The 24,354-nt window shown below is 50.4% G+C and overlaps 2 protein-coding genes across 2 annotated transcripts in view; one reads left to right on the top strand and one right to left on the bottom strand.

The window, feature by feature from the left end:
• Window positions 1-14,911, top strand: part of LOC119395686 (uncharacterized) — a 299,084-nt gene extending 284,173 nt beyond the window's left edge. The window contains exon 12 of the mRNA XM_037662688.2: window positions 14,726-14,911. The gene's annotated coding sequence lies outside the window, so the exon portion shown is untranslated. The remainder of the gene's footprint in view (window positions 1-14,725) is intronic.
• Window positions 14,912-18,132: 3,221 nt separating this feature from the next.
• The window catches only part of LOC119395684 (hydroxylysine kinase), a 75,862-nt gene continuing 69,640 nt past the window's right edge, over window positions 18,133-24,354 (bottom strand). Inside the window, exon 8 of the mRNA XM_049416478.1 lies at window positions 18,133-18,472. Within this exon, the coding sequence (XP_049272435.1) occupies window positions 18,272-18,472 (201 nt within the window). The 3' untranslated portion in view covers window positions 18,133-18,271. The remainder of the gene's footprint in view (window positions 18,473-24,354) is intronic.

The following is a 24,354-nucleotide window of genomic DNA, read 5'->3' as shown; positions in this document are numbered from 1 at the left end:
TGTTGCGGGCTGGTAGTCCCGGCGCAGCAGCAGGCGAAGACCGGCGGTGACCAACGCGACCGGTGGGGACGCCAGCCAGCCCGAACACGCGCTTTGGCGCGAAGCGCCGAAGCAGAAGAAACGTCCGCACTCAACGAGTACTCTCCACACACTTTATTTACACGTCGTTTGGGTAAAACAGGAATGCAGAGCGGCGCCCCATGGCATTCGTACAGCGCAATACTGAACCGAAACCGAAACACAACAATGAGCTCGTGCAGAGGGCACGAAGGAAGGCGTTTCAGCGCAGTCGCATTTTCAGTGCAGCTTAAGAAACTACTCTAGAATTACGTATCTATGTATTTTCTAATAAAGGAACACACCACCTGATATTTACCTACTCATGTTCGCCTCAGATCTGCGTAATGTTTGCTTTTTGATCAACAATGTACAGAAGTATCAACCTAGTCAGCCGTTCAAGATGGCTGGCCCTTGGGCAAGTGGTTCAACTTTGGCCGGGTGGCTGAATCGAGTGACGTGCCGACAAACAGAAGGCAGAAAGGCAGACCAAAAAATCTGCGTTTAAGTTCCCCAAGAAAGACTGTCGTCTTTAATAGACAGCTAGGTAGACGTTTCCACGGCCCGCTCCGCTCCGAGTTGGCCCGCTAAGCCGCAGCGGAGCGGAGGATGATTTTCTCGTTTTAGAGAGAACACAACTTTATTGTCGCCAGACTTTATGGAAGTAGGTGATCCGACAGGCTGAACCTGGTGGCCACCTTCTCTGCTCTCTGTATGGCCTGGAGCTGAACTCCCAGGCTGGTGGAGGTCAAAACCTCCTCCCACTCTTCGGGCGAAGGAGTGGCGAGGAGATCGGGAGAGGGGGGATATTCCCTGCAGTCCCAGAGAATGTGATGAAGTGTGGCTATTGACCCACAATACGAGCAAAACGGGTCAATCGTGTCGGGGTATCTACGGGCATAAATATGTGTACACGGCTATGAATGCGTTTGCAGTCGGCGCCAGACAACCTCCTGGCGCTTAGTTAACTTGTGGTGCGGGGGTGGTTTTAACGGCCTCGATAGGCGGTATAATATTGCGTAGTGTCGTGATATGATGTCAAGGCTTCACCAGGGTCCCCCGGATCAGAGGCGGGTCCCACTACTCGGCTGACGAATTCTTGAGCACATTGGTGGGCCGATGGAGCATAGTATTTCTTCCTCAGGATCAGTAAGCAGAGTGGGGCGGAGTAAACGCAGTGTTGTGGGGGCCACAATGCCACGTGCAAAGTTGGAAATAGCGGCCTTTGAGTCGCTTAATAAAATGGTGAATCCGGCTGCTGCTGCTAAGGCTATGGCCGCTTCCTCGGCTTCTGTCGTGTTAAGCGCGCGGACGGAACCAGCCGTTTTTACTCGGTGTGAATCTGCATTGACGACAGGAAGAGTGATTACACTTATTGCGTATGCATTGGTGAAGTCTCGGTATTAGGCGGCGTCAACGTACGCTACTTCAGGGGCGGACGTGTACTTTTTGTGCCAGGATTTGGCCCTCGCTTTCCTTCTGCCGTCGTGGTGGTTGGCCAACATGTTCTTTGACAGCGGTTTTATGATTGAATTTTTTTCTGATATTGGGGGGGGGGGGCGGATTATAGCAGGATCATTACCCGTTGGAGAAAACTCGTGCCCGATTTTATCAAGGATCCATCGGCCCGTCCTGCTTGCTTGTAATCGTTCAATTTGCGCCGTACGATGCGCTTCGACAAGTTCTTCTAAAGTGTTATGTAGCCCAAGATTGAGGAGGCGCTCGGTCGAGGTGTTTCGGGGGAGCCCCAGTGCCACCTTATAAGCTTTACGTATAAGGCGGTTTAGTTGGGCTCGCTCAGACTGAAGGAGGTGCAAGTAAGGGAGGGTGTACGTGAAGCGCGACAAAACAAAGGCCTGAATTATCTGGAGTAATTCCTTCTCCTTCATGCCTCGTTGCGCGCGCTCACTGAAGATACGAGATGGGCTGTCTGGTTCACCGTTACGGTGAGGCGGTCCAATGTGATGTTGTTGTGGTGGTTTGTACAGTGAGTCCGAGCACTTTCATGTGGCCCACCTGTGGTATTGGCGTGTCGTTCACATAAACGTTGATACTAGGGAGTAGAGTCTTAATTTTGCGTCGGTCTGGAGGTCGGAGTATTAGTAGCTCCGATTTACTCTGCGAGCACTCTAAACCCGCATCCGTCACGTGCTGGACGACTGTCTCCGTAGCCCTTTGAAGAGTCTCTTCGATTTGACCATCGGATCCCACAGTCGTCCAGAGCGTGATATCGTCTGCGTATAGGGTGTATCGCAGGCTGGGATAATGTCGGGCTTGGAGGGTAGTGACCTCATAGAGAGGTTGAATAGAAAAGGGGATAAAACGGCTCCTTGCGGAGTGCCGCGATCACCAAGAGTTATTAGCTTGGAACGGAGGTCGCCCACCGAGAGTTCAACTGTTCGGTCGGTTAAGAAAGCATGGATGTAGTTAAATACGCGTTCTCCTGGTTGTAGTTCGGATAGACCGCCTAGAATGGTAGTGTGCTTGACGTCGTCAAATGCTTTGTGAAGGTCCAGACCGAGCAAAGCCTTGGTACTAGTGCCACTCCCAGGACGTAGAAGATCGTGGTGCAACTGGATGAGTGGAGTGCATCCTGGGTAGATAGATGGGCCCTGAAGCCCAGCATTGTTGGGGGAAGTAAGCTGTGCTCTTCCGCGAAATTTTGCAGGCGGCAGAGCACAACGTGCTCCATTAGTTTGCCTAGGCAGGAGGTAAGCGAGATGGGGCGAATATTTTCCAGGTTGAGTTTCTTGCCCGGTTTTGGTATAAAGGCGACCCTTGCGTGATTCCGTTCTGCTAGTAATTGGCCGGACCTCCAGCACTCATTCATATATTCGGTAATGGCCACCACCGACTTTGGATCGAGGTTGCGCAGCGTCTTGTTTGTGACCCCGTCAGGGCCGGGCGCCGATGTTGTGCGCAGTTTGTGTAACGCTACGCAAACTTCAGCTTCCCAAATGTCGGCGTCCAACTGTTCGTTCGGGGTTCCTGTGTACTGGGGCAACTTCGCTTTGCTGCTTTATTTTCGGGAGGTGTTGAAGTAGCGGGCGATGAGCTCGCCCAGCAGCTCCTCGTCTGTGCCCGGGTATTGGTGGATAATGCGCGGAAGCTGTTTGCGTGCCGCCGACTTAGAACTGGCGAGGTCAAGCATGTGCCGCAGCAGAAGCCATGTTTTTTGCAGCCCATCTGGCCATTGGGGCTGCTGCAAATTTGGCCCCACTGCTGGCGTTCTAGCGCAGCAGCGTGGGCTTCAAGTTCGCGTTCGAGCCTCGCAATGCGGCGGCGGAGCCTGGTATTGTGACGCTGGCGCCGCCACCTACGCATGAGGCTTTCATGCGCCTCCCACATATGTAGAAGGCGGGAGTCTGTTGATGGTTGTTCTTGACTTACGCCTGTTTGATACGTTGTAGTGTCCACATCTCGACGTAACAAATGTATCCATTCGTTCAGGTCTGACATGGATTCGGGCGCCGTTTCTTTGCGCAGTTGGCGGAATTTATCCCAGTCAGTAATGTGAGCCGTGGCTTGCTTTTTTTATTGCTAGCGGTCACCTCAATGGTTATCGCTAGAGTGCAATGGTCACTTCCTACCGTGTGACCCGTGTTTTGCCATCGGGCACCCTGTGTGTTTCTGCATAGGGAGAGGTCCGGCATGGTGTCCCTACACACGCTGTTTCCGACTCGCGTTGGTTGCTGTGGGTCGTTGAGGATACTGAAACCTAGGTCGTGTATGATGTTCCATAATCGGAGACCCTTGGTATCCGAATTGGGATATCCCCATTCGGGATGTTTCGCGTTGAAATCGCCTAGTACCAGCAGCTTTGCGTCCTTGGCCAGAAGCGATGCCTTCCGAAAGATGTAAGGAAAATCCGCACCTCTGTCTCTCTGTGGACTGTATATATTTAGAATAAGGAGTGGCTTGTCTCCTCTTCGTTTTGGTACGATTTCCACCAGTGTGTGATGGAAGCTCGTGCCTTCAAGCTCATGTTGAATAGCTGTGAGGTTTTGATGTACTAAAATGGCAGTGTGGCACTGTGCGCTTACGGAGAGGTCTGTTATCTGATTATAGGATATGTATCCGGGCACGTTACCGGGACTGTTAGTTTCTTGCAACACTATGATGTCCGGGGTACGTTCTCCGTCTTGTACGTGGTTCTGAATATGTTGGATATGTTGCTGCAGGTGGCCCCTCTTATTGCGGTAGCCCCTGCAGTTCCATTGCCAAACGGCGAGCGTTTGGCGTGCAGCCATGACTAAGTAGTTATTGGTGCGGTGGCCGGCGGTTGTCGGCTGTTTGATGGTGTGTGGTGTACGGCCAACTGTACGCTGAAGTCGGCCAGTGCGGCTTCGGTCGAGCTCTTGAGCACGGCGAACGAATTGTTTGTTTCTAGGATGATTTGGTGGATCGCATTAAAGCGTGTTTCTAGTTCGGCTGTTAAATCGGATCGTAGGGCGGAGATGGCTGCCGTAACTGCAGTAGTTACTGTCGCGGTTATGTCCACTTCTGCGTGGAGTGAAGCGGTGGGCGTAGCTGCCTTGCGTTTATTGGCATTTTGAAGTTGAGGTGCTGGCGCTGACGCCGTGTTCTTGGTTTTGAGTGGGTTAGGGTGTGTTTCTTGCTTTTGGGATGGTGTGGGTGTAGCTGTTTGTTTGATGAAGTTGAGTGCTCTCTCAATTTTGGCTTCTAGAGACTTTATGTAGCTAGTCAACTTAGCTATGTGGGACTGCTGGGCCGAAATTTGTGCCTTAAGTGCAGAATTCTCCTTTGCCAACTTCCTCACCTGTGCATCGGATGATACTAGCGACGCCGGGGGACCCCGCTGCCAGGCCAGCGACTTTGGGGCGCTTCTCCGGGGCGTCTACTGGATGACCGGGACGTTGGAGGGGTGCGTCTGGCTGAGTGGAACGTCGGGCGCTGTGAGCGAGATCGAGATTTGCTGAGCGGGACCTCACGCGCCGGGTCTGGGATCGGGACCTGCGCTCTCGGTCTTTGTGCTGGCTGCTGCAGGTCCCGGGTGGTGGAAAAGATGAAGAATGGTCTTGAGGGGGACGGTGAGCGGCTGCTGGAGGTGCCGCTGTGGGACGGGTTGCGTTGGGTGTTCGATGTAGGTTCTTGAGCTTCTTGCTTCCACTGCGGGCTGGGTGCCGTTTTGCTGACAAAGCGATACTTGCAGTCTGAGCTGCCGGTGTTGTGTGCACCACAGCAGACGATTCAGCGCTTCGTGCACTTGGGTTTCTCGCCTTCTCCTGGTGGAGGGTGTTCCTCGCCGCTGCGGCGGCACCGCTGCTTACGTGGCAGCGGGCAAACATCCGTGCGGTGACCGACCTTGCGTCAGTTGAAACATGCTTCCACCCTGTTGTAGAACGAACAGAGCCTGATGTCGGTGCCGTGGTAGAATATCCACTTGGGAAGATTCTTGGTCGTGAGTGCGACCACAATGTGCCTAGTTTGGCCCATGCGTCTTCCACTCACAATAGGCATGTTGGGGTTGCTGGCTTGTAGGTCCGCCAGTATTTCGTTGTCCGAGAAGTCATGGTATGCATGGCTTCATGTATGCCTCGTACGGCGTCATCCGGAGGGGGGACGTGGATATGGAGCTCGATGGTATCAGTGCCCACGTTAATTGACTTCACGCGGAGGTAGGCCTGGGCGCGTTGTGAGTCGATGACACTCAGTGTAAAGGTAATATTGGTGGGGTGCATCCGAAGACGATCCCGACTTGCCGGTGGCTGGTCCGGCAGCGACGCTGCCTTTAGCAGGGCGTCATGCAATTGCCACGATGGCACTTTCGTCAAGCCGATGGGTGTTCTTGGCCGTCCTACTATATGGATGGTGTCTTGCGGCAATCGGGGAAGGGGTGCACGCCGGCGTAATGGAGGCGGACGCGGCTTAATCTGGTGTTGGCGTTCCGGCACAGCGGCGCGGGCATTGTCCGACGCACTCAGTTGAAGATGGGGCTTGCCTTGGTTTTGAAGTTCCTGGGCACGATAGCGTCGTTCCTGGGCACGATAGCCGGGCGACTGCCACGAGTCGTCCGACCACTCCTCTTCAGAGATGGTATGACCTTCTACGACGCACTGCATCCCGGTGGGCGGCAGGGGCACGACGACGGGAGTAGCGGCAGGTGCGGCGCAAGGCCTCGACAAGGAGCCGAACGCGCGCTGAGCCAGCTAGGCTCAGGGCGGCGAGCAGCGTTGGCCGGGTAAACAACTCTCCTGGGAGAATTTTGAGAAATCCAGCGTCAAGTGTGGTATCCTCACTCTCCTAATAACTTCATGCACCCGCTCGTCCATAAATTATTGGTCGGTAAGCATTTGTCGCAGCGAAAAAGCCGAAAGACTCGGGAGGCGATGTGAAGTGCGTCCGATCGCTTCGAGCGTTCGCCACGAATCCCTTCTCGTTTTAGTTGTGCGTTGTTGGTAGCGGGACTAGCGTAACACATCCTTAGCAGCTACGGCGCCCTCTGGTGATGTTCAGCGTCGTTAAAGAAAAAGAGAAAAACATTTAGTCGCATTTACAAACCGAGATCAGCACGTATGAATTTATTTCTTCACGACGTATTTAGGAGAGCGCTTCGAATATGTTTGGCGGTGTGTATTTTTTTACAGAGAAGCAAGCACGGACTTGATAATAGCCACCCGAAAGCCAGCAAGGCTGCGTTCCAGGTCCATTGCAATACATCGTCCTACGCAGTACATGCTCCCACGCGGCGGGATTGCCGAAGGGGTCCGCAGATGCAACCTCCTTCAAGAGGCACAGATCTTCGTCGATTCGAAATCGTTTTCGCGCCTTCCGCTGAGCAGGTGACGGAGAAGCCCCAGCGCTCGCTGTAAGCGTGCCGTCGCCGGGGGCATCCATCTTGAAATGAGCCATGTCGCTGCACGCACGAGAGAGGACGCGCGCTGCGTCCCCCATCCTCTTGCGAAAACGGCAGCGACGCTCCGCTTAGGCAGCCCGTAAGCGGTGGGTCGGCCTCGCTTCGGTAACCCGCTTACGGCCGTAGCGGAGGGCGCATGCGCACTCGCGTTCCCGCTCCGCTTAGCTGCTGAGCGGAGTGTAAAAACGCCAAACTAAAACTGTCTAATGTCTCTTGGCGTTTGTAGCACCGCTTGACGTGGTTGCACCCACGTTGACGCCTAGCGGCTCATCTCCAACCCGATGACCAGCGTCCATGATCAATGATTAAACAAACCTTTGTGGTAGCTGTAGTAGTTAACGGTGACAGCGTAATCATAGAAAGCGGTGTGACAGCCAGAAGAGCGTCGCTGATTAGACGAAGAACTTAAGCTAAGGTCGCCATACCACCGCATATCAAAGAGATATTGAACGCCACGGCGGGACTAGAGGAAAACGCAACACGCGTCGTGTCTACCCTCTTAGCCTGGCCGCGTTTTAAGGCGAAAGTGCTTAACCCTTTCGTGACCGCGAAAAAACTCGGTTGTTTTTGGCTAGTCCAGGAAATATTTTTTTTTCCTGCCACAGAATATAATTGATGCTAAAGTGTAGGGTATCAAATGATAGAGGAAGAATTGGTCTTTCCAGCAGTATTAATTCAAAAGAACGTATTTATTTTAAATATAATAAAAAATTATCAAACAAAGAAAAATGCATCAAAATGAAAGAAAGATTCATAAAAACATCGATGCTACTCTGCAAAGGTTAACATTTAAAAAAAAATCGAAATATACGTTTTGAACTCAAAGCCCTCGTAGAATAATAGTGGAAATATAAGCTCTCTAAGTACAAAGATTATTTACATAAATACAAGAATATTGGCACCAGTGCCTATCATGCCACCGCGCGATGCAGGTTCTCGACGCGGTGAAACAAAGGCTGGCTGCGCATGTTTCGGGAAAAAAATTTCTTTTTTTCTGTTCAACTTTCCTAGCATAGTTTGCAGTTCTGGTACTTTTCAATTTTCCTGTATATTTGTTGAAATGAACAGTGTAGCCTGTTCCAAATCTGCAAAAATCCATACTTGTACCCTCATTTGACCTCTTTCTCGCTCATATACTGCCGAATACCATACCGACCTTCATATTACACCATTTTCTCATCCACTGAAAGGTGCCGACGGGGTTAAAAGATAGCGTAGAAAAATCGTTCATGTGTTGCAATAGAGAAGACACATGGTGAAGATTCTCGTGGGATGCGACGGTCGTCGTCTTCAAATCAGAGACACTCAAGAAGCCTTGAACCTTTTCCGTGGCATCACTGACGGTGGACGAAGGCCTGGAAATATGTGTCGTCGACACCAACACCAATGCAAGCGCTGGACTTCAACGATTACCATGTACACATGGAGTGAGACGAACTTGCTCATCTTCTCTTCAGTAACCTCCCTCCATAGATCCGTCCCTCTCACTGTATGTTGGCTTTTCGAAAGTATGCATCCACGCATACTTATCTATGTGGTTGCATATCTCTCTGACGACTTCTGCGGTAAAAAACAACACGAAGACGCCGCCGCGCAGCACACCGGAGCGTTGGGTCAAAGTGCGCTCCGCGCCGTCTTCGCGAAGAGAACTGCGCTCTTTCTGCAGCCGGCGCCAAATGCTCCCGCCCGAACGAAGTTAACACCTTGCAGATAAGAGCTGTTGTTTTTAGAACACTACCGGATACGATTACATCGACGCGCGGCAGCGATAAAACGACCCGAGGTGAAAACGAAACTTACCGGCGGATAGCTGCTGATGTTCCGGGGAGGTTTGACGCACTTTCGCCGTCCGTACTAAAGCCTGGCGAATCGAAGTCGTCTTCTGTGTCTGTGGTGCTACCATGATCCAGAGATTCCCGCTCATATTAATCGGAATCCGTAGAAATTCGCCGTTTCTGTGGAGCACCCGCGAGAGGCGTCGACGCGAAGTCCGAAACAACGAGCGCTCACCTACCCGACTGCGAACGAGCTTTAAAAATCTCCCCGTGGTGGAAAAAACAAACTCGCAAACAAAAGTGATAAAAAACATGTTATTTTATGCTTTGTATTGCGTTAACTGTCCAGTACCGCTGAGAGAGTGCCAAAACTTGATCTTGAAGCCATCGATAACATACTATCGATGGGAATAGGCGCGGTCACGAAAGTGTTAAAGGGGCCATGACATCCAATTTTCGCTCATAATCTGTGTTATGTGTTCACCAGTAATCTGGCGAAATTTCAGCGCATTTTGTCGGGAACCTAATTTATAACGAGCATTTTTATAAACACGCGAGCGGTCTGAGAGTCTGACAACAGTGGTGCACTCGCGAGCCGTGACGTAACAAGCCGCTGGTTTTGCAAGCGTCTGTATTCCGGCCAACAATATTGTTTCGTGGTCAGCTCCGCCTGCAATGGAGCTATTAGAGCTTTCTTCAGTTCAGCATTGAAACTTGAACTGTTTGCAATGGCTGAAACTTCCATAGAAGGCGACGGCTCCACTCCATGAAGCACATGACGTCACACACGCTAACGCAAAATGGTGGTCGCCGGCGGTGGGTGGGGTTTATAACCGGCGACTTCTAGGGCTCATTTTGCAATGAAATATTCTTTTACAGTCCATTTTTCATGCATGTACAGGCACAATAGACCCTCTACTTCTATATTTCGCTGAAAACCGCAATTTCGTGGGCGACCGTGTCATGGCCCCTTTAATAGGGACTTTTAGCTTGTACGTATACTTTTTAACGTTACCGTGTTACGAATTTACCGTGTTACCGGATTGCGTTTACCGTGTTACCGGAACGCATGTCTTAGAGAAGTGTTAACTGGCCATACGTAAACATTTACGTACAGTAACGGTCAAAATTTGACGGACCACGGGAGCGCGTGGCAGACAGCACCGAGGCGCCCTCTCACGGCTGCTAGCGAAGCTCTAGAGCACTCACTGCGTACGCGCTTCCTTGTTTACCTGCCGGCCTGCTCGTTCGCTCGCTTCAAGTGCGCGCGCACCAGAACGCCAGAGAAGGTGCAAGGTGCCGCTTCTGCAGTCACCGCGGAAGCCCCGAGCGATTTGCCTAAAAGAAAACGTTTCTACTTGGCGAAAACTGGTCGAATTTTTCATCAGCTTTCAAGATTTCTCTTCTTCATTTTTTAACCCATGTTGGTTTTTCTTGTAGGTTTGTGCTACGAACCGGTCGATGCCAAGATTTTTTTCTTTCATAGCGCATATGAACCGGCGCATGATAGTTGCACCGAGCACCACAAAAAAATTGCACTATGCTAGAGTTCCGCGAACGAAGCTGCTGGGTAATCTTATCGCACATGTCGATTTGAGACAAACTGACGCAAAGCGTATTTTCCACGCTGCGGAGCGTCTGGGAACAAAGCGTAGAGTGCGACGCGCACCGAGCACTGCCAGTACAAGTTACGTATTTTCGTCACGAAATCATCGCTCGGTGCTTCCGCGGCGACTGCAGAAGTGGTACCTTGCGATTTCTCTGGCTTTCCGGCGCGCGCGCACTTGAAGCGAGCGAACGAGCAGGCCGGCAGGTAAACAAGGATGCGCGTGTGCAGTGCGCGCTCTAGAGCTGCGCAAGCAGCCGTGAGAAGGCGCCTCGGTGCTGTCTGCCAAGCGCTCCCGTGGTCCTTAATATTTTGACCGCCACTGTACGTACGTAAAAATATACCGTTACGTTTGCGCAAACCACTAAATGGTGATGATAACTGCACCTAAACTACATTTATTTAGATAGTATTGAGTTACCGCTGCGGCAAAATCATAACAGAGGTTTTTAGCGTGTTCAGTATCCCGGTATACGCAAAGGGGTGTGGCAATACCGGTTTACCGGACGATGGTGTCGACATATTGTGACGCTGCGGGCAACCACAGTCATGGACACGTTTGTTCTCGCTTAGTGTTTTTGAAGGAAAAAATATTAAAAAGGCAACTCATTGGTAATTATGCCGCTGCAAGGCATTTACATTGGAAGTAGAATGCCCGATGTTTCTGCAATAACAACTTTGTGCTTGCTTGCTTCACCTTGGCCTCGCTAGATGTCGCCACCTAACAGCCTGTCAAGAGATTTAGGCCTCCCACGTTACGGATTCGACATTCTATGTAGCTCTAGCCTCGGTAATCCGGCTGAAACGAGGTGATCGTAAGTGGCGCTCGCACTTCGGATTATTTTGACTCGGCAGCTGGAGTCTCCGTAAAGCGGATATCGCTAGTAGCCACGAGCGAAGGTGGATTTGTGAGATAGAGCCGTAAACGTAAAGCTTATCCGGCCAGTAGTTTACGTTATGTAAACTCTTACGTTCCGTAAAGGTTCGCGCATGCGCAGATTCCGTCCGGCATCCCGTAACACGGTAACGTAAAGAAGTATACGTACAAGTCCCTAATGGCTCATACTCGCGTCGTCCGTCCGTGCCCTAGCAGGGTGCCAGCTATGGCCACTCCCCCTCACACTCTCTCAGCAATTACGGGATGGCATAGCGGCGCATAGCAACAGTTGCCGTTGCTCCTTCCAACGCGTGTTGCCCAACTGTTGCGCAACGCGGCGGTGGTGTCCAGCGGCGGCGTACGTCCGTGCCCCCTCACACACTCTCAGCAATCACGTAATGGCACGGCGGCGCGCGCGGTAGCGCTCCGTCATCAGTCTTCTCGTTGCAGCAGTCGAGTTATTCAGATGGCTTCCAAGCGGCCTGGCGATGATTCCACGACAAGCGGTTCGGAGAAGCGCCCCAAGATTGTGCATTCCCCCGATATCATGGCGTAGTCAATTGAATCGGCCACAGGCTTTCGCCGAACGCACTTTGGAATTTAAAAAGTGTCAAATTTTTCCCCCAGGGCGAGCGGAACGCGGTGTTACAGCCAGGTGAGGGCAGGCGCGCTTCGCAGAGTTATTTCATGATATGGATGAACGCTATGAGCGAGGCCGATGCTTGGAGTAAGGTCGCCACCTTGTGCTGTGTTAAAACAATCCCAAATACTGCACTTCTATTGGAAAGGCGCCGAATAGGACGGAGGCGCAGCAACGACGCGTTGCAGGAGCTATTCGCGGAAGCCACGGTCATAATGCATCGCTTCACTTTACCGCTCCCAGAGGGCGACGTCATCCCACCGACCAAGAGCACTGTGAGAAGAAAGTGTGAGATATAAATGGCGCGTTTGCAAAACCCGAATATTGTGCGAACGTGGTGCAGTGGCTAGCGTGCCCGGCATCTGTTGTCGCGGACCGAGATGTCGTGGGTTCGACGCCCGTTGACGGAACTTTTTTTTAGCCATCTCATCGTCCTGCATTTTTTCCACGTCATTTAGGTGACGGAAACACGTCACTGGAGTCTTGGTGGACTCCGGCATAAAATACATTTGTGTTCAAAAACTCCGGCAGATCCCACTCACTGTGGGAATCGATATAATGCGAAGCAGCCGGCAAAGATCTGCTGCATCGCCTTGTTTGTATCTGAGGCAAGTGAAGTCATTCATGTCATGGCATCTAGTTCGCTATATATCGCATGTTTGCCATCCATGCATGCATGTACAATCCGGTATATACCATGCTAATGAAATGTATATTCTGGAATATACAACGCATGACCTGTCATTTATGCTCATCGCGCACTCGTCTCTTGCCATAGCAATTTTGGTGTATATCCAGTTAACAAAACCCCCGGAAGCGCACCATGACAGCGGCAGGTAAATCATACCGTACATGACACGCTGTCATGATTCGCATATTACGACGTGTCATTTATGTTCTTCATACTGTCACGTCGCGCTATACAAATTTTGGTGTATATCAAGCCAGCGAAACAGGCGCGAGCGCACCATGAGCGTGGCATGTAAATCATATCGTACATGACATGCATGTCATGATTTTCAAGTTTCCACCTCTCAATTACGTTCCTCATACACTCGCGTCGCTCAATACCAATATTGGCGTTAACACGCGAACGAAACGGCAGCGATCGGACAAAGAGCGTGCCATGTAAATCATCTCGTACATGACTTGCATGTCATGATTTTCACGTTACCACCCCCGATTTACGTTCATCGTACAGTCTCGTCGCGCAATATCAGTTTTCATTTATATCAAGCGAGCGAAATGGCCGCTAGGGCACCATGAGCGTAGCATGTAAATCATGTCGTACATGACATGCATGTCATGATTTTCACGTTACCACCTCTGATTTACGTTCACCACACAGTTTCGTCGCGCAATACCAATTTTGGCGTATATCACGCAAGCGAAACGGCAGCGATCAGACAATGAGCGTGGCATGTAAATCATGTTGTGCATGACTTTCATGTCATGATTTTTACGTTACGACCTCTGAATTATGTTCATGATATACAGTCTCGTCGCGCAATACCAATTTTGGTGTACGTCAAGCTAGCGAAACCGCCGCGAGTGCACCATGAGCGTGGCATGTAAATCATGTCATACATAGCATGCATGTCATGTATTTAATCTTACCATGTGTAAGTTATGTTTGTCAGACAGAAATGTCTCGCCATTCCAGTTTTGGTATGTATCCATTCATTCAAACGGCCGCGAGCGCACCAATATCATGTGATGTAAATCATGCTGTATATGACATGTGTTTCATGATCTGCACTTTGGGACCTCTTACATATGTTCGTCATACACTCTTCTCACACCGTACTAATTTTGGTATATATCAAATTAACGAAATGGCTGCAATAGTCCCAAGACCGTGGCATGTAAATCATAGTGTTCATAACCTGCTTGTCATGATTATCATGTTATGACCTGTCATTTGTGTTTGTAATACGGTCACGTGACGTCATACCAATTTTGGTATATATCCCACTAACGAAACGGCCAGAAGAGCACAATGTCGTAGGCGGATAGATAGATAGATAGATAGATAGATAGATAGATAGATAGATAGATAGATAGATAGATAGGATAGATAGATGGATGGATGGATGGATGGATGGGATGGATGGATGGATGGATGGATGGATGGATGGATGGATGGATAGATAGATAGATAGATAGATAGATAGATAGATAGATAGATAGATAGATAGATAGATAGATAGATAGATAGATAGATAGATAGATAGATAGATAGATAGATAGATTCGCTCTCAATGCGCATTTGAAAGCCAGTCAGACATCGTTTTTAGCGTCTCGACGCGCCAGGCGTCTACCGTGGGCTGTGTCGTCGCACAGCCAACGCGCCCACAACTTCTTATGTGCAAAGCAGCTGCTACTCAGCGTCCACCGAATTAAACGCTTGACAGTCACACCGGCACTATGACAAGCACGTGTTGAACTGGGGCCTTCTCAGAATCAACGATCTTTAACTCGAACTTGCGTGTCAAGTAGTTTGATTGATAAGCCTACGGCAAGGCTCGGGCCTGCCCGCCGAGTTTGCTCTTGCCGGGGCGCAGTACTGGCGCGACAACGCAAGCGAGCGGCACGTCATGACCACGTGACAATTGACTACAACTCGCTTTGGGATGTCAAACTCCATGAACCAACAAGCCATCCAGCGGCATACCCCAGTGCACGCGAACACGGCTATCGTAAGTCGCATTATTCAAAACACCATAAATTACAAACACCGCACATAGAATTTACGTGTCTAAGTTTTCCTCTCGCTAATCTCGAACCTGGGGTGGCCTGCACACCATCTTGTTCGACTTTAGACCTACATTAAGGACACTACGTGACCAATTGGCAGGTTGTTGTATCGTGTCAACTCTATCTTTATTTTCAGACACCCGGATACAAGCTGCCTGCGATATCGAACAGCAAGCAAAAGTTCCCGCCTGTTGCCCCGTGCGATGGCGCCTTTGATAAATGAAAATAAGGCATAAGGCAACAATTTCTGCTGTGCAACACGTAAAAACTCATCGTAACTTGAACTGCGTGAGCTTGATGTCCAGTAAAAGGTATTTGACTTTCGTCAGAAGGGAATCTTTTCATAATGAGTCTGTGGCTTCATGTCTAGTCCCTGATTTTTATTTCGATATTAAAATTGTCAGAGCAAAAGAGACGCCTCGCGCGATCTGCTCACGTGACATTTTTCTGACGCCCATTTCTACTTCATGATGATGATGATGCAAACTTTATTTGGGTCCATACACAAACTTTATCGAGTCAGACACGCATTACGATCATTTTAAAAACCTAAGAGGTTCACCATCTGTCTACAAGCTGTGCAAGAAACGTCAGACGCCGAGGTACAGACAGCGGAGTTGGACACTTCTCGATTCGTGCAGTTGCAGTCGACACCGCAATGTGGCGGCGCAGACGTCACGCAGGTGAAAGAGCGGCTGGAAAATCTCCGACAGAACCAGGTCGGCGAAGCACAGCAGCTGAAGACCGAACAAATGCTCAGAAGTTCTCAAGCAGCAATAGCCGCTATATGTGATCAAGCTGAAGAACCGCAGTGCCACGAAAGAGCAAAAGCAGATACACAAGAACAGGGTCAATGACGAGGTTCACCCGCCCCAGCCACGGCCACCGCTGCGCCAGCAAAGTCTGCTACCCCTCTCAGGTCAGAAAACAAGCATCCTGATGCCTCCAGTTGAACCAAGGCCCTGGCCACTTGAAGTGCGTTGACAAACAGTTCTCCAGGGTGGCAAAGCCACTGGCCACAGTTTCACGACGTACCCGACTCTAAAAAGGCTGCTAATCCCTCCACAGAAGTCGAATCACGCGGTCGATGCCAGAAACAAACAGCGAACAGCCAATACGGATAAACAGATATAAAAAGAGTGCGTATTGTAAAGACGCAACAGCCAGAGCTTCCTGAGCATGAGAAACGCATCGCGATAGACCGCCGGCACCGCTCTCTGTTAGGTGGTCTATCCGGAATTGCGTTTAGCGCCGTTGTGGAACTGCTGCTTGGAAAACCGAAAGCCGAGCCTGAAAACAAGCATTGAAAGGAAGAGAAGAAACCACCTCACAAAAGAATAAAAATGCAGATTGCTGCAGTTAATTAGGCGCAGCTCCCATGCAAGCCTGATGCGTGCTTTTTTTTTTTAACTTCACGTTTAGGCTCGTGTACTCACATTTTAAAAAGTGCTTTTATTTTCGCTACCACTTTTTCGTCTGCGTGCTTTTAATTGATGTAGTACTCTGTGCTTTATAATATGTAGCTCATTTCTTCAACGTACGCCACCAAGAATTGTGCGGCTCCTATGCGGCATATTTTATCTTCAAATAATTATTTCCAGTATTACCCGCGTTTTTACCATTTTTACCATCGCGAAAGCTTGCTGATTGCTGCTTTGCCATAAAACAAAAGAAAAAAAGAAACCTTGGAAGACGCTTTAGCTTCGCGTAGCGTAATCGGGCCCCATTCGCATCGCCTTTTCAATCGCTAGCTTGGCTTTGCTTGTCGGTGGACACCTCAACCATTCCATAAGAAATGTCTGCGTGCGTGGCAATGGCCGTTTCAAGCTATACTAGAATGCCTACTGCAAGTACAGTTGCGATACGCCACATTTGTTCCTTTTCCGTGTTCGCGCAACACCCACTACGCGTCCGTAAAGGGCCCCTAAACCACCCAGAGGTCGAAATTTAGTTGTGGCGTCGCAGTAGTGCACGAGACTACCCCTTTCAGTCACGAATTATGATGCACTGTCTGCAAATGCATCAAATTTCGATGGCATGATTTCAAGGCACTCAGTATTACATTCCAAGAAATAAAATGAATGAATGTGTTGTTTTGTGGAGTTACAGTAATTAATGCTAATTAACGTGTAATTAAATATCTAATTATTCTGCAATCAGTCAGCTTCAATACTTGCATAAAAGGAATGAACTATTAGGCCCAAAATGCATGCACAGTTTGTTTTTTGGTTGTATGCTTTTCGAGCGAAGAAAAAAAATACTCTTGACATTGGTCCTGGAACGTCGCACGTCGAACGATCGTCGAACATGGTAGTGTCTCTAGCAAAGTGATCATCTGCAGCAATATACAGCATAATGAACGTAAGTGAGCGCTAGTTGTCCACTCAGGAAGCCTGCACGAATGTGCACACTAAGTTTCAGGTCATTTGAAGAAACACGCGGTACGTGATGCGACTTCGAAGTTGATGTGTACATATGTACACACCGTGACTGAATGGGCTACAGCGAACGCTGGCGGAGTTGCACGTGCTTTTTCTCGTTTCGCTCTTTCCTTCGCTAGGCTGCGTTCGTCGGCTCGTCTATCCACCTCTCCGAGCGCCCTTCCTCAGCGTCCGAGATGGAAACGCAAGAAGCGCGCGCATCTGCTAGCAGAAAACAGGCTCTTGTTTGCCCACTGACAGCGTCTCTTGCTCGCGACGTCACCTAATCATACAGGTGACGTCACGGCGGCTGTTGTCGACAGAGCAAAGGCACGAAAAGGAGCAGGCGAGCGTCTGTTGGTGGTTTAGTGGCCCTGTAAGGTAACACGCGCACCGGCGCCGCTGCACACTTTGTTGATGTCATTGCTGCTGATGATGATTATTATGCCTCAGCGCTTTTAGATGCGTAGCAGCTCTTTCACTAGCCTGTGTAACGCTGTCCGTCCGTCCGCACAAACGCGAGGCAACGCGCTTCCCTCGGCGCAGGTGTTGGAGCGGTGCCAAAGGTCACGCCGCAGCTGGGCGTTGACGTCACGCACCCCTCGCACGTTTCCCTCGCAGGTGCGCGAGTACGTCACTCTCTCCCTCACCCGCCGGAGCGCCGCAGCTGCCGGCTCCAACGCCCGCTCGCCTCCCGTGTCTGCGTTTCAAACAAACGTTTACACCACTAAACACTACGCCTAGTTTCGCTTCAAGCGAATCTTCCAGCGCTCACCGCAGCACCCGCGTTAGCGCCGTTCAACCCGTGACGCCACCCATGCGCAACGCTGCTGCTTCGCATCCCATCAGCATTCCCTTCGGGGAGATGGTCCAATTTTTTAATGGGTGGCCATTTAAACTATCCCACGGGTTGTACAATTGACGTTTTGACGCCTGGTGCGATTCTTCCTTCCTCTCATGCTATATTTCCCCGTAATCGAAGGCGACGACACATTTTGCTTCAAAACTGAGGAAGTAAATGGGTCAGGTGCAGCAGTCATCGATCAGATATGAAATATGAAATCTATCTGTGAGATTTCGGAAGTGATGAGGAGGCCAGTGGAAAAACAACCTTTTATAGATGTTACACAAAACAAGCGACGTCTTTGAACTGGAGAAATCGAGTGTATCATAGCTACGACTTCTCACACACTGCGTATGGCAGCGCTGCTTTCAATGCGAGGTGTGCCTGCTTGATGCCGACATAGCTCCACGATTCTTGTTCACCGGGTTCCGTCGATGACGCGTTTCCACGTGTCCAGCAGCTGCTCGTTCGGAGTGTCCCAAAGCCTGCGCAGGCAGCGCCACCCACTCTCCTGCGTCTCCAGCACGTACTTGTTGTCGGGATTCTGTTGAAATGCCTCCAATCCTTTTACCACGGATTGGCACAGCCGGGAAGCCACCAGCGTCTGCGTAATCAGAGCAAGGTTTAGGTGGCATGACCACATGTGTTAAATAAACCATCAAGCCAAAATGCAAAGAAAGTTTTCTTCAGACACTGCTCTCTGTCCCACCGCATTAATGTCTTTCAACTTTCTGCACGCTCAAAGGTTCTCTTTGCGTGAAAGATGTATCACTAGCCAGCTTTAGCCCATGTTGCGGCTAGCATGTTTAAACGCGACCGAGTTCACTCCAAACCGCCAATTGCAAACGTACTAAATTTGTTTCGACAGTATCCAGGACCCTTTCTCAATAACGCATGAACTGCCTTCTAATGACGGAAAGCTTCCTTTTCTTCATATGAAGTTCACGTTCCTTGATAACCGTACTTGCTGGCAGTATGAACCACGAGGCAATACTCAGTTTTGCCGTTCAGCTCAGCCCACACCAAGCTCGTTAAAAGAAGCATCACTGGACACTGCCTAGATAGTGCTATTAGCAAATCATGTGAGCACTGTGTGATGGACAGTCTCTGGAAGCAGTCCTCCCGTCTTTCAGAAGCTTGTACGTCCAAATGTCAGTAGCCGATGGCGTGATAAAGAAACACCGCCACGCTGATCAACATCGTCGTTCCAACCCTGATGTCGCTCGAAAAAGGATAGCTATTGTGCCGTACTTACACAAAATCCCCCATAACATAAAATGGGTGGCATCGCCTGCTAATGTGCAGGTTGTTTTCTGCGCCCCATGCAAGCAGAAGGCTCGTGCTTGCAAGATAAGGCACAGGACGTGGACGGCAGAGAGGCGGCAGTGTACCAGATTTCCCTTTCATGTGGAAAGCACTAAGTCGGACAGACTGTGTGAATGAGCGTTTACGAGAGCACTGCAACCTTGTAAAGAAAGAAAACGATGGATGGCTCGCGATGCGTTGCAGAGCTTGTGGGTGCGCCCTGTTTTTTTAGAACACCAAGTTGTTATCGTCAAACCGTGATGAGTTAACCATATTAATAGTTGAAGCCGCCAAAATGACAAAAGCTGGGTAGCGATTGTTAAGCATGCTGTTCTTGTCCCTTTTGGATACAATATAGGATTTTTGAACGTGCATTAGTTTGTGATTTGATTCGCATATCTTGTAAAAAAAAGCCACAGTTTCGCCGCAACGGCGAAGCAATGAATGCGATAGCAAAATTACACCATCTCCCGCTAAAGGGGACCATGAGGCGGCGCGAAGCCGGAGCACTTGCACGATCGCGTTCCGTTGGCGTTCGTTGGGCATGCTACCGACCTCCCGTCGTGGAACGCGAAGAGGGACGCTACGCGCGTCGTATCTTCCATCTAGCCTGGCCGTTAATTTTCACAGGGCGAGCGGGGAACGCGGTCGACAGGCGGGCGAGAGGGGGGCAGCGTAGGAGAGGAGAGAGAAGGGGACGGGACGCGAGCTCATCGCGGCGTTGCGCAGGACAGAATTTCGGCATGTCTAGCCCGCGTTTCAGAGGAAGAGTGGAAAGGGGGAGGGGAGAGGGAAAGTGGAGAGGGAAAGTAGGAAGGGGAAAGGGAGAGGGAAGGTGGAGAGGGGTAGGGGGAGAGGGTGAGTGGAGAGGAGGTGTGTGGAGAGGGTATGCGCATGCGCAGTAAGGGTGGTCACGCCGCACACCACCACCACCACCGCCGCCGGATTGAGCTCGACCTTAAGATACTTCGCATCTAATAAATTGGAACGTAACGCGAAGAACGGAAAGCAGCTCGAAATTGCCAGCGCGTCTCTCGAGCCCAAAGGACGCATGAAAAGAACGCGCACAGGACGAGCGTGAGCTATCATGCGTCACAGCTCGTCACTTGAAGCGCACTGCTCAAACATAAAGCAGGACGCACGAAACGAACGAACAGGTACACACAGGACGAGCGCGAAATAACTGTCCCAGTTGTTACTTATTTCTGTTTGAACAGCGCGCTCCTTTCGCAAACGCGCCCGCTGCAGCGAGCGAAGTGACCCTCATACGCTCTGTGACTTCATCGCGGACATCTCGGGGAAAGCACAAGACATACAACCCCCCGCTCCCTCCCCCCCGCCAGCCGCCCCCTTCTTTCCTCGAGATAAGCGCACGAACGCGACCACGCCCTCCAGGCCGAAGAGCAAAGGCCTTCGCAGCAACGGGGCGACGATCTTTAAAGCGCGTCACGCGTGCACATCGCGCCATCTATGTGGTAACTAAGAAAGCATGCTGATGTGAGTGGTGTATATAAATAGCTCGCCGTTAGCAGGCTGGAAGACGGTGCTGTTGGTGGCCTAACCGTCTAACTCCACGCGCTGGAAAGCGGGAGGTCACCCGTTCGATTCCGCGCGTCGGAAAGCTTTTATCAATTATTTTTCTTTGTGGCTCTTATATATATATATATATATATATATATATATATATATATATATATGTGACGTTATGAATGAGAGACGGGCCGTGGCTCATACGCCATACTTTTTTTCCATTTCACGCGCACTTCTTCCTCGTCGGCTTCTCCTGCCATGGCTTCATGTGTCACACGATTCCCCCTCCCCCCGAAAGTGTGCGCGAGGTACTAACAAAAGTGAACGAGGAGTCTTATACGAGAAAATCAGGCCAATAGTTCCATGTCCCTAATGAGTTCAATGACCTCGCCAGTACTTTAGAACACGGTTCAGCAGTCCGGTGATGTCCAGCACAGCTCTGGTGGGCGTGGCTGGCTGTTGCACAGCAGATGACATAGGGTTCCCCGGCGCCTGCATGCTGAGGAATACACGGCTTGAGCTCCCGTGAAAAACGAAAACGGCTGGGAGACTTTGTAGCATTGGCAGGTCAGATGTCGTAGGCGTTGGGGTCTTTGTCGTGGCTTGCACACGCTGTTTGACTCTCGTTTGCGTGTCCGTTGACCGAAGCTGATGGAGCGATGTCTGTGTTCTTGACGAGAACATGGGGTGATTTCTTGCTTCTTTCGTCGTTGCCTGTGGTTTTGTCGCAGTTGTCTTGATCTGTGGCGCGGAAAGCATCCTTGATGACGCTCCTTAATGCTGAGGTGTCTCAGATGTTGAAATTGTTGTCGGTTTCGTTGGTGTCTCTTTTGGTGAACTTCTTTATGCCGCAAGTGTTCTTTAGATGTAGTTTCAGTTCGTCGTTGTTCTTGTTCGAGTAGCCGTTGTAGTCTATGAGATTCTTGGAGTGGCTTTTGTTGACACTGCTGCTTTTGTTGCGAAAGTTGGCGACGTGGGCCTCTCGTAGGAGCACGAGTCTGGTTTTCTTTGCACGTTGATGTGATCGGTAGACAGTTGGCACTCGGCGCTCTGCTGCAAGGCTTATCTGGTGATGAAAGTAGTGTGGCAGAATGATCAGAAAGCTCCCCAGATGGTTCTGAAATGCCGTTCATTATAGATGCTTCTGGCAGTTGGCAATGCGCAGGATCTGGTGAATCCGAAACTTCCGCATGGCTTCGACTCTCTGGTGGGTGATCACTGGAAGCTGATAGCACAGCAAACATGGCTTGACTAGGTTCCATTTGCGAGTTTTGGTGAGACTGTGGAACTGTTAAAATACACCCTTGTGGCGAAAGACACATCTTGGACTGGTCCTGGCGTGATTGTGTATTTTCCCGATGCGTCAGCTCGTTTATCGTGAACGCAGCGACCTTGTGAGGCATGTGGTAATCGTTATGAAGAACAGTTGAGCCACTTGATGTAATGCCAGGTGGTGCGTCACGTATGCGAAACGACGAATCAGCTGTATCGGGATGTGCAATTACGCCTCGTGGCCTATGGTGCAGTGAAGAGGTAGAAGGTGCCAATTCTTGTGCAGAAGAAAAGCCTGATGGACGGCTATGTGTTTTCGTTGGAAAAGCACGTGGACTGCGATGGCTGAGTTGAGATTTCTCTAGATGGTGGATTACAGACGAATCTTCACTGTAGTCTCTAAATCGGGTGATCATTTCTTCTCTTATTTTGTTCCATGATTCATTGTTTTGGAAGATGTGCGTGAGGTAAAATCGGAATGCCTCACCGGTGACGTAGTCGTTAAAGTTGGCGACCATGTCCCGTTCCGTCCATGACGCAGCGGTAGCGTGGCGTTCGAAGAGGTTGAACCAGTCCTCTACGGCTCCATCGTCCGCTGATCCGGCGTACTGTGGGATGGCAAGGTCTGTCGATGATGCTGCCATGGTGATAGTCGTTGTGTGCAGCTATGACGTGCTTCGCCAGTTCATGTGTGGTCAGGACGTCTTGTTACTGCTCGTGGATGATGTGCGGCTGATGAAGTGGCTGCCAGGTCTTCATCCTGTCGACTTGTGTGACGCTATGAATGAGAGACGGGCCGTGGCTCATACGCCATACTTTTTTTCCATTTCACGCGCACTTCTTCCTCGTCGGCTTCTCCTGCCATGGCTTCATGTGTCACATATATATATATATATATATATACACGGTGCATGATGGCGCCGACGGCGACGGCAAAAATCAGCCGAGAGTGTCCATATAATTGCTATCGCAATAAAACAGTGTGATAGGAAAAATGCACTTCTGTGCGCATTACATCTGGTGCAGAGTGGGCGCATCACCATTGTATATATTCGTGCTTCGGTCTCAGTGAACCATTTCGTTGAAAGTTAGCGCTCGTGTTGTGTCCTCCCTTCTCGCCCTTGTACTTTGCGCTAAATATCGCTTCATGTTTTACTAGCAAGTCACCTTGTGCAGTTCGTTTCAACTTTTTGTGGTCACGAGGGGTCAACCTCTCTTCTATAGCTTTATGTCACCTAGCAGCCAGCTCCATTATTATGGCGACAGCAATTATATGGACAGTCTCGACGGGTTTTTGCCGTCGTCGTCGCCGTCATGTCCTTCCGGTATGAAGTCGAAGTTGATAAGATCCCCCCGCGAATTGTATGTTCTACCGCGGGTAAAAGCGCGCGAGCGGGGGCGACGAACGCGGCCGAAGCATAGTTCAAACGAGCCGGCCCTTGCCGTCGCTCGGAGGGTGCGTGCGATAACATCACTCCGCTCGGGAGGCCTGCCGTCGAATCAGACAGGAAATGCCCCGCCCGTTTTTAACGAGCCTTAAAAGACGTGAAGACGTGAGGGGGGGAGAGTGTCGCGCGAGGAGCAACTCTGAACTTTCAATCTAATGGCACGGTCGCTGGCGCGCGCGCTATCTCGAAAGTCATCACAGTGGGACAGGCGGCTGGTATACCCTTCCACGTGCAGCGCTCTCAACGCGAAGTGACTATGCGGAGAGCATCGCTCCCTGGAGCGGCCGTATTTTAGATGTGAAGCATCCTATAGCGGAGTTCAATCCGCTGGTAGTGGTGGTGTACGGCGTGACCACCCTTACAGCGCATGCGCAAACCTTCTCCACTTCCCCTCTCCACTCCCTCTCTCCCCTTTCCCTCTCCACGTCACCTCTCCCCTTTCCTTCCCACCTTCCCTTTCCCCTCTCCACCACACCTCTCCCCTACCCCTCCTCTTTCCTCCTCCCCTTTCCCTTCCCCTTTCCCCTCCCCCTCTCCATCCCCCTTTCCCCCTCACCACTCCACCTCTGAAACGCGGGCTCTACATGCCGAAACACTGCTTCGCATCGCCTCATGGTCCCCTTTAGCGGGAGATGGTGTGATTTTTCTTACACCATCGTTTTGTAGTTACGCGAGATCGAATACAAAACAGTTAGCTGCCAGCCTCACTTCGTGTAACACTATAATTTGTTGCTATCGCATTTACTGCTTCGCCCTTGCGGTGAAACTGTGACATTTTTAATGAATAAATAAATAAATAAACAAATAATGCGACCCTAATAAAGGAGTACTGACATTACTCTGAGACTTCGTAAAAAGGACATTTTTTTGTTTCCTTGGTATGCAGTGTTAATACTCTCCACACAACGGAGTCACACAACACGTATAAAATATTTTACTTTGATTT

The sequence above is a fragment of the Rhipicephalus sanguineus genome, chromosome 6, assembly GCF_013339695.2.
Source record: "Rhipicephalus sanguineus isolate Rsan-2018 chromosome 6, BIME_Rsan_1.4, whole genome shotgun sequence".
NCBI classification, from domain to species: domain Eukaryota; kingdom Metazoa; phylum Arthropoda; class Arachnida; order Ixodida; family Ixodidae; genus Rhipicephalus; species Rhipicephalus sanguineus.
This window is presented reverse-complemented; position numbering and strand designations above follow the sequence as displayed.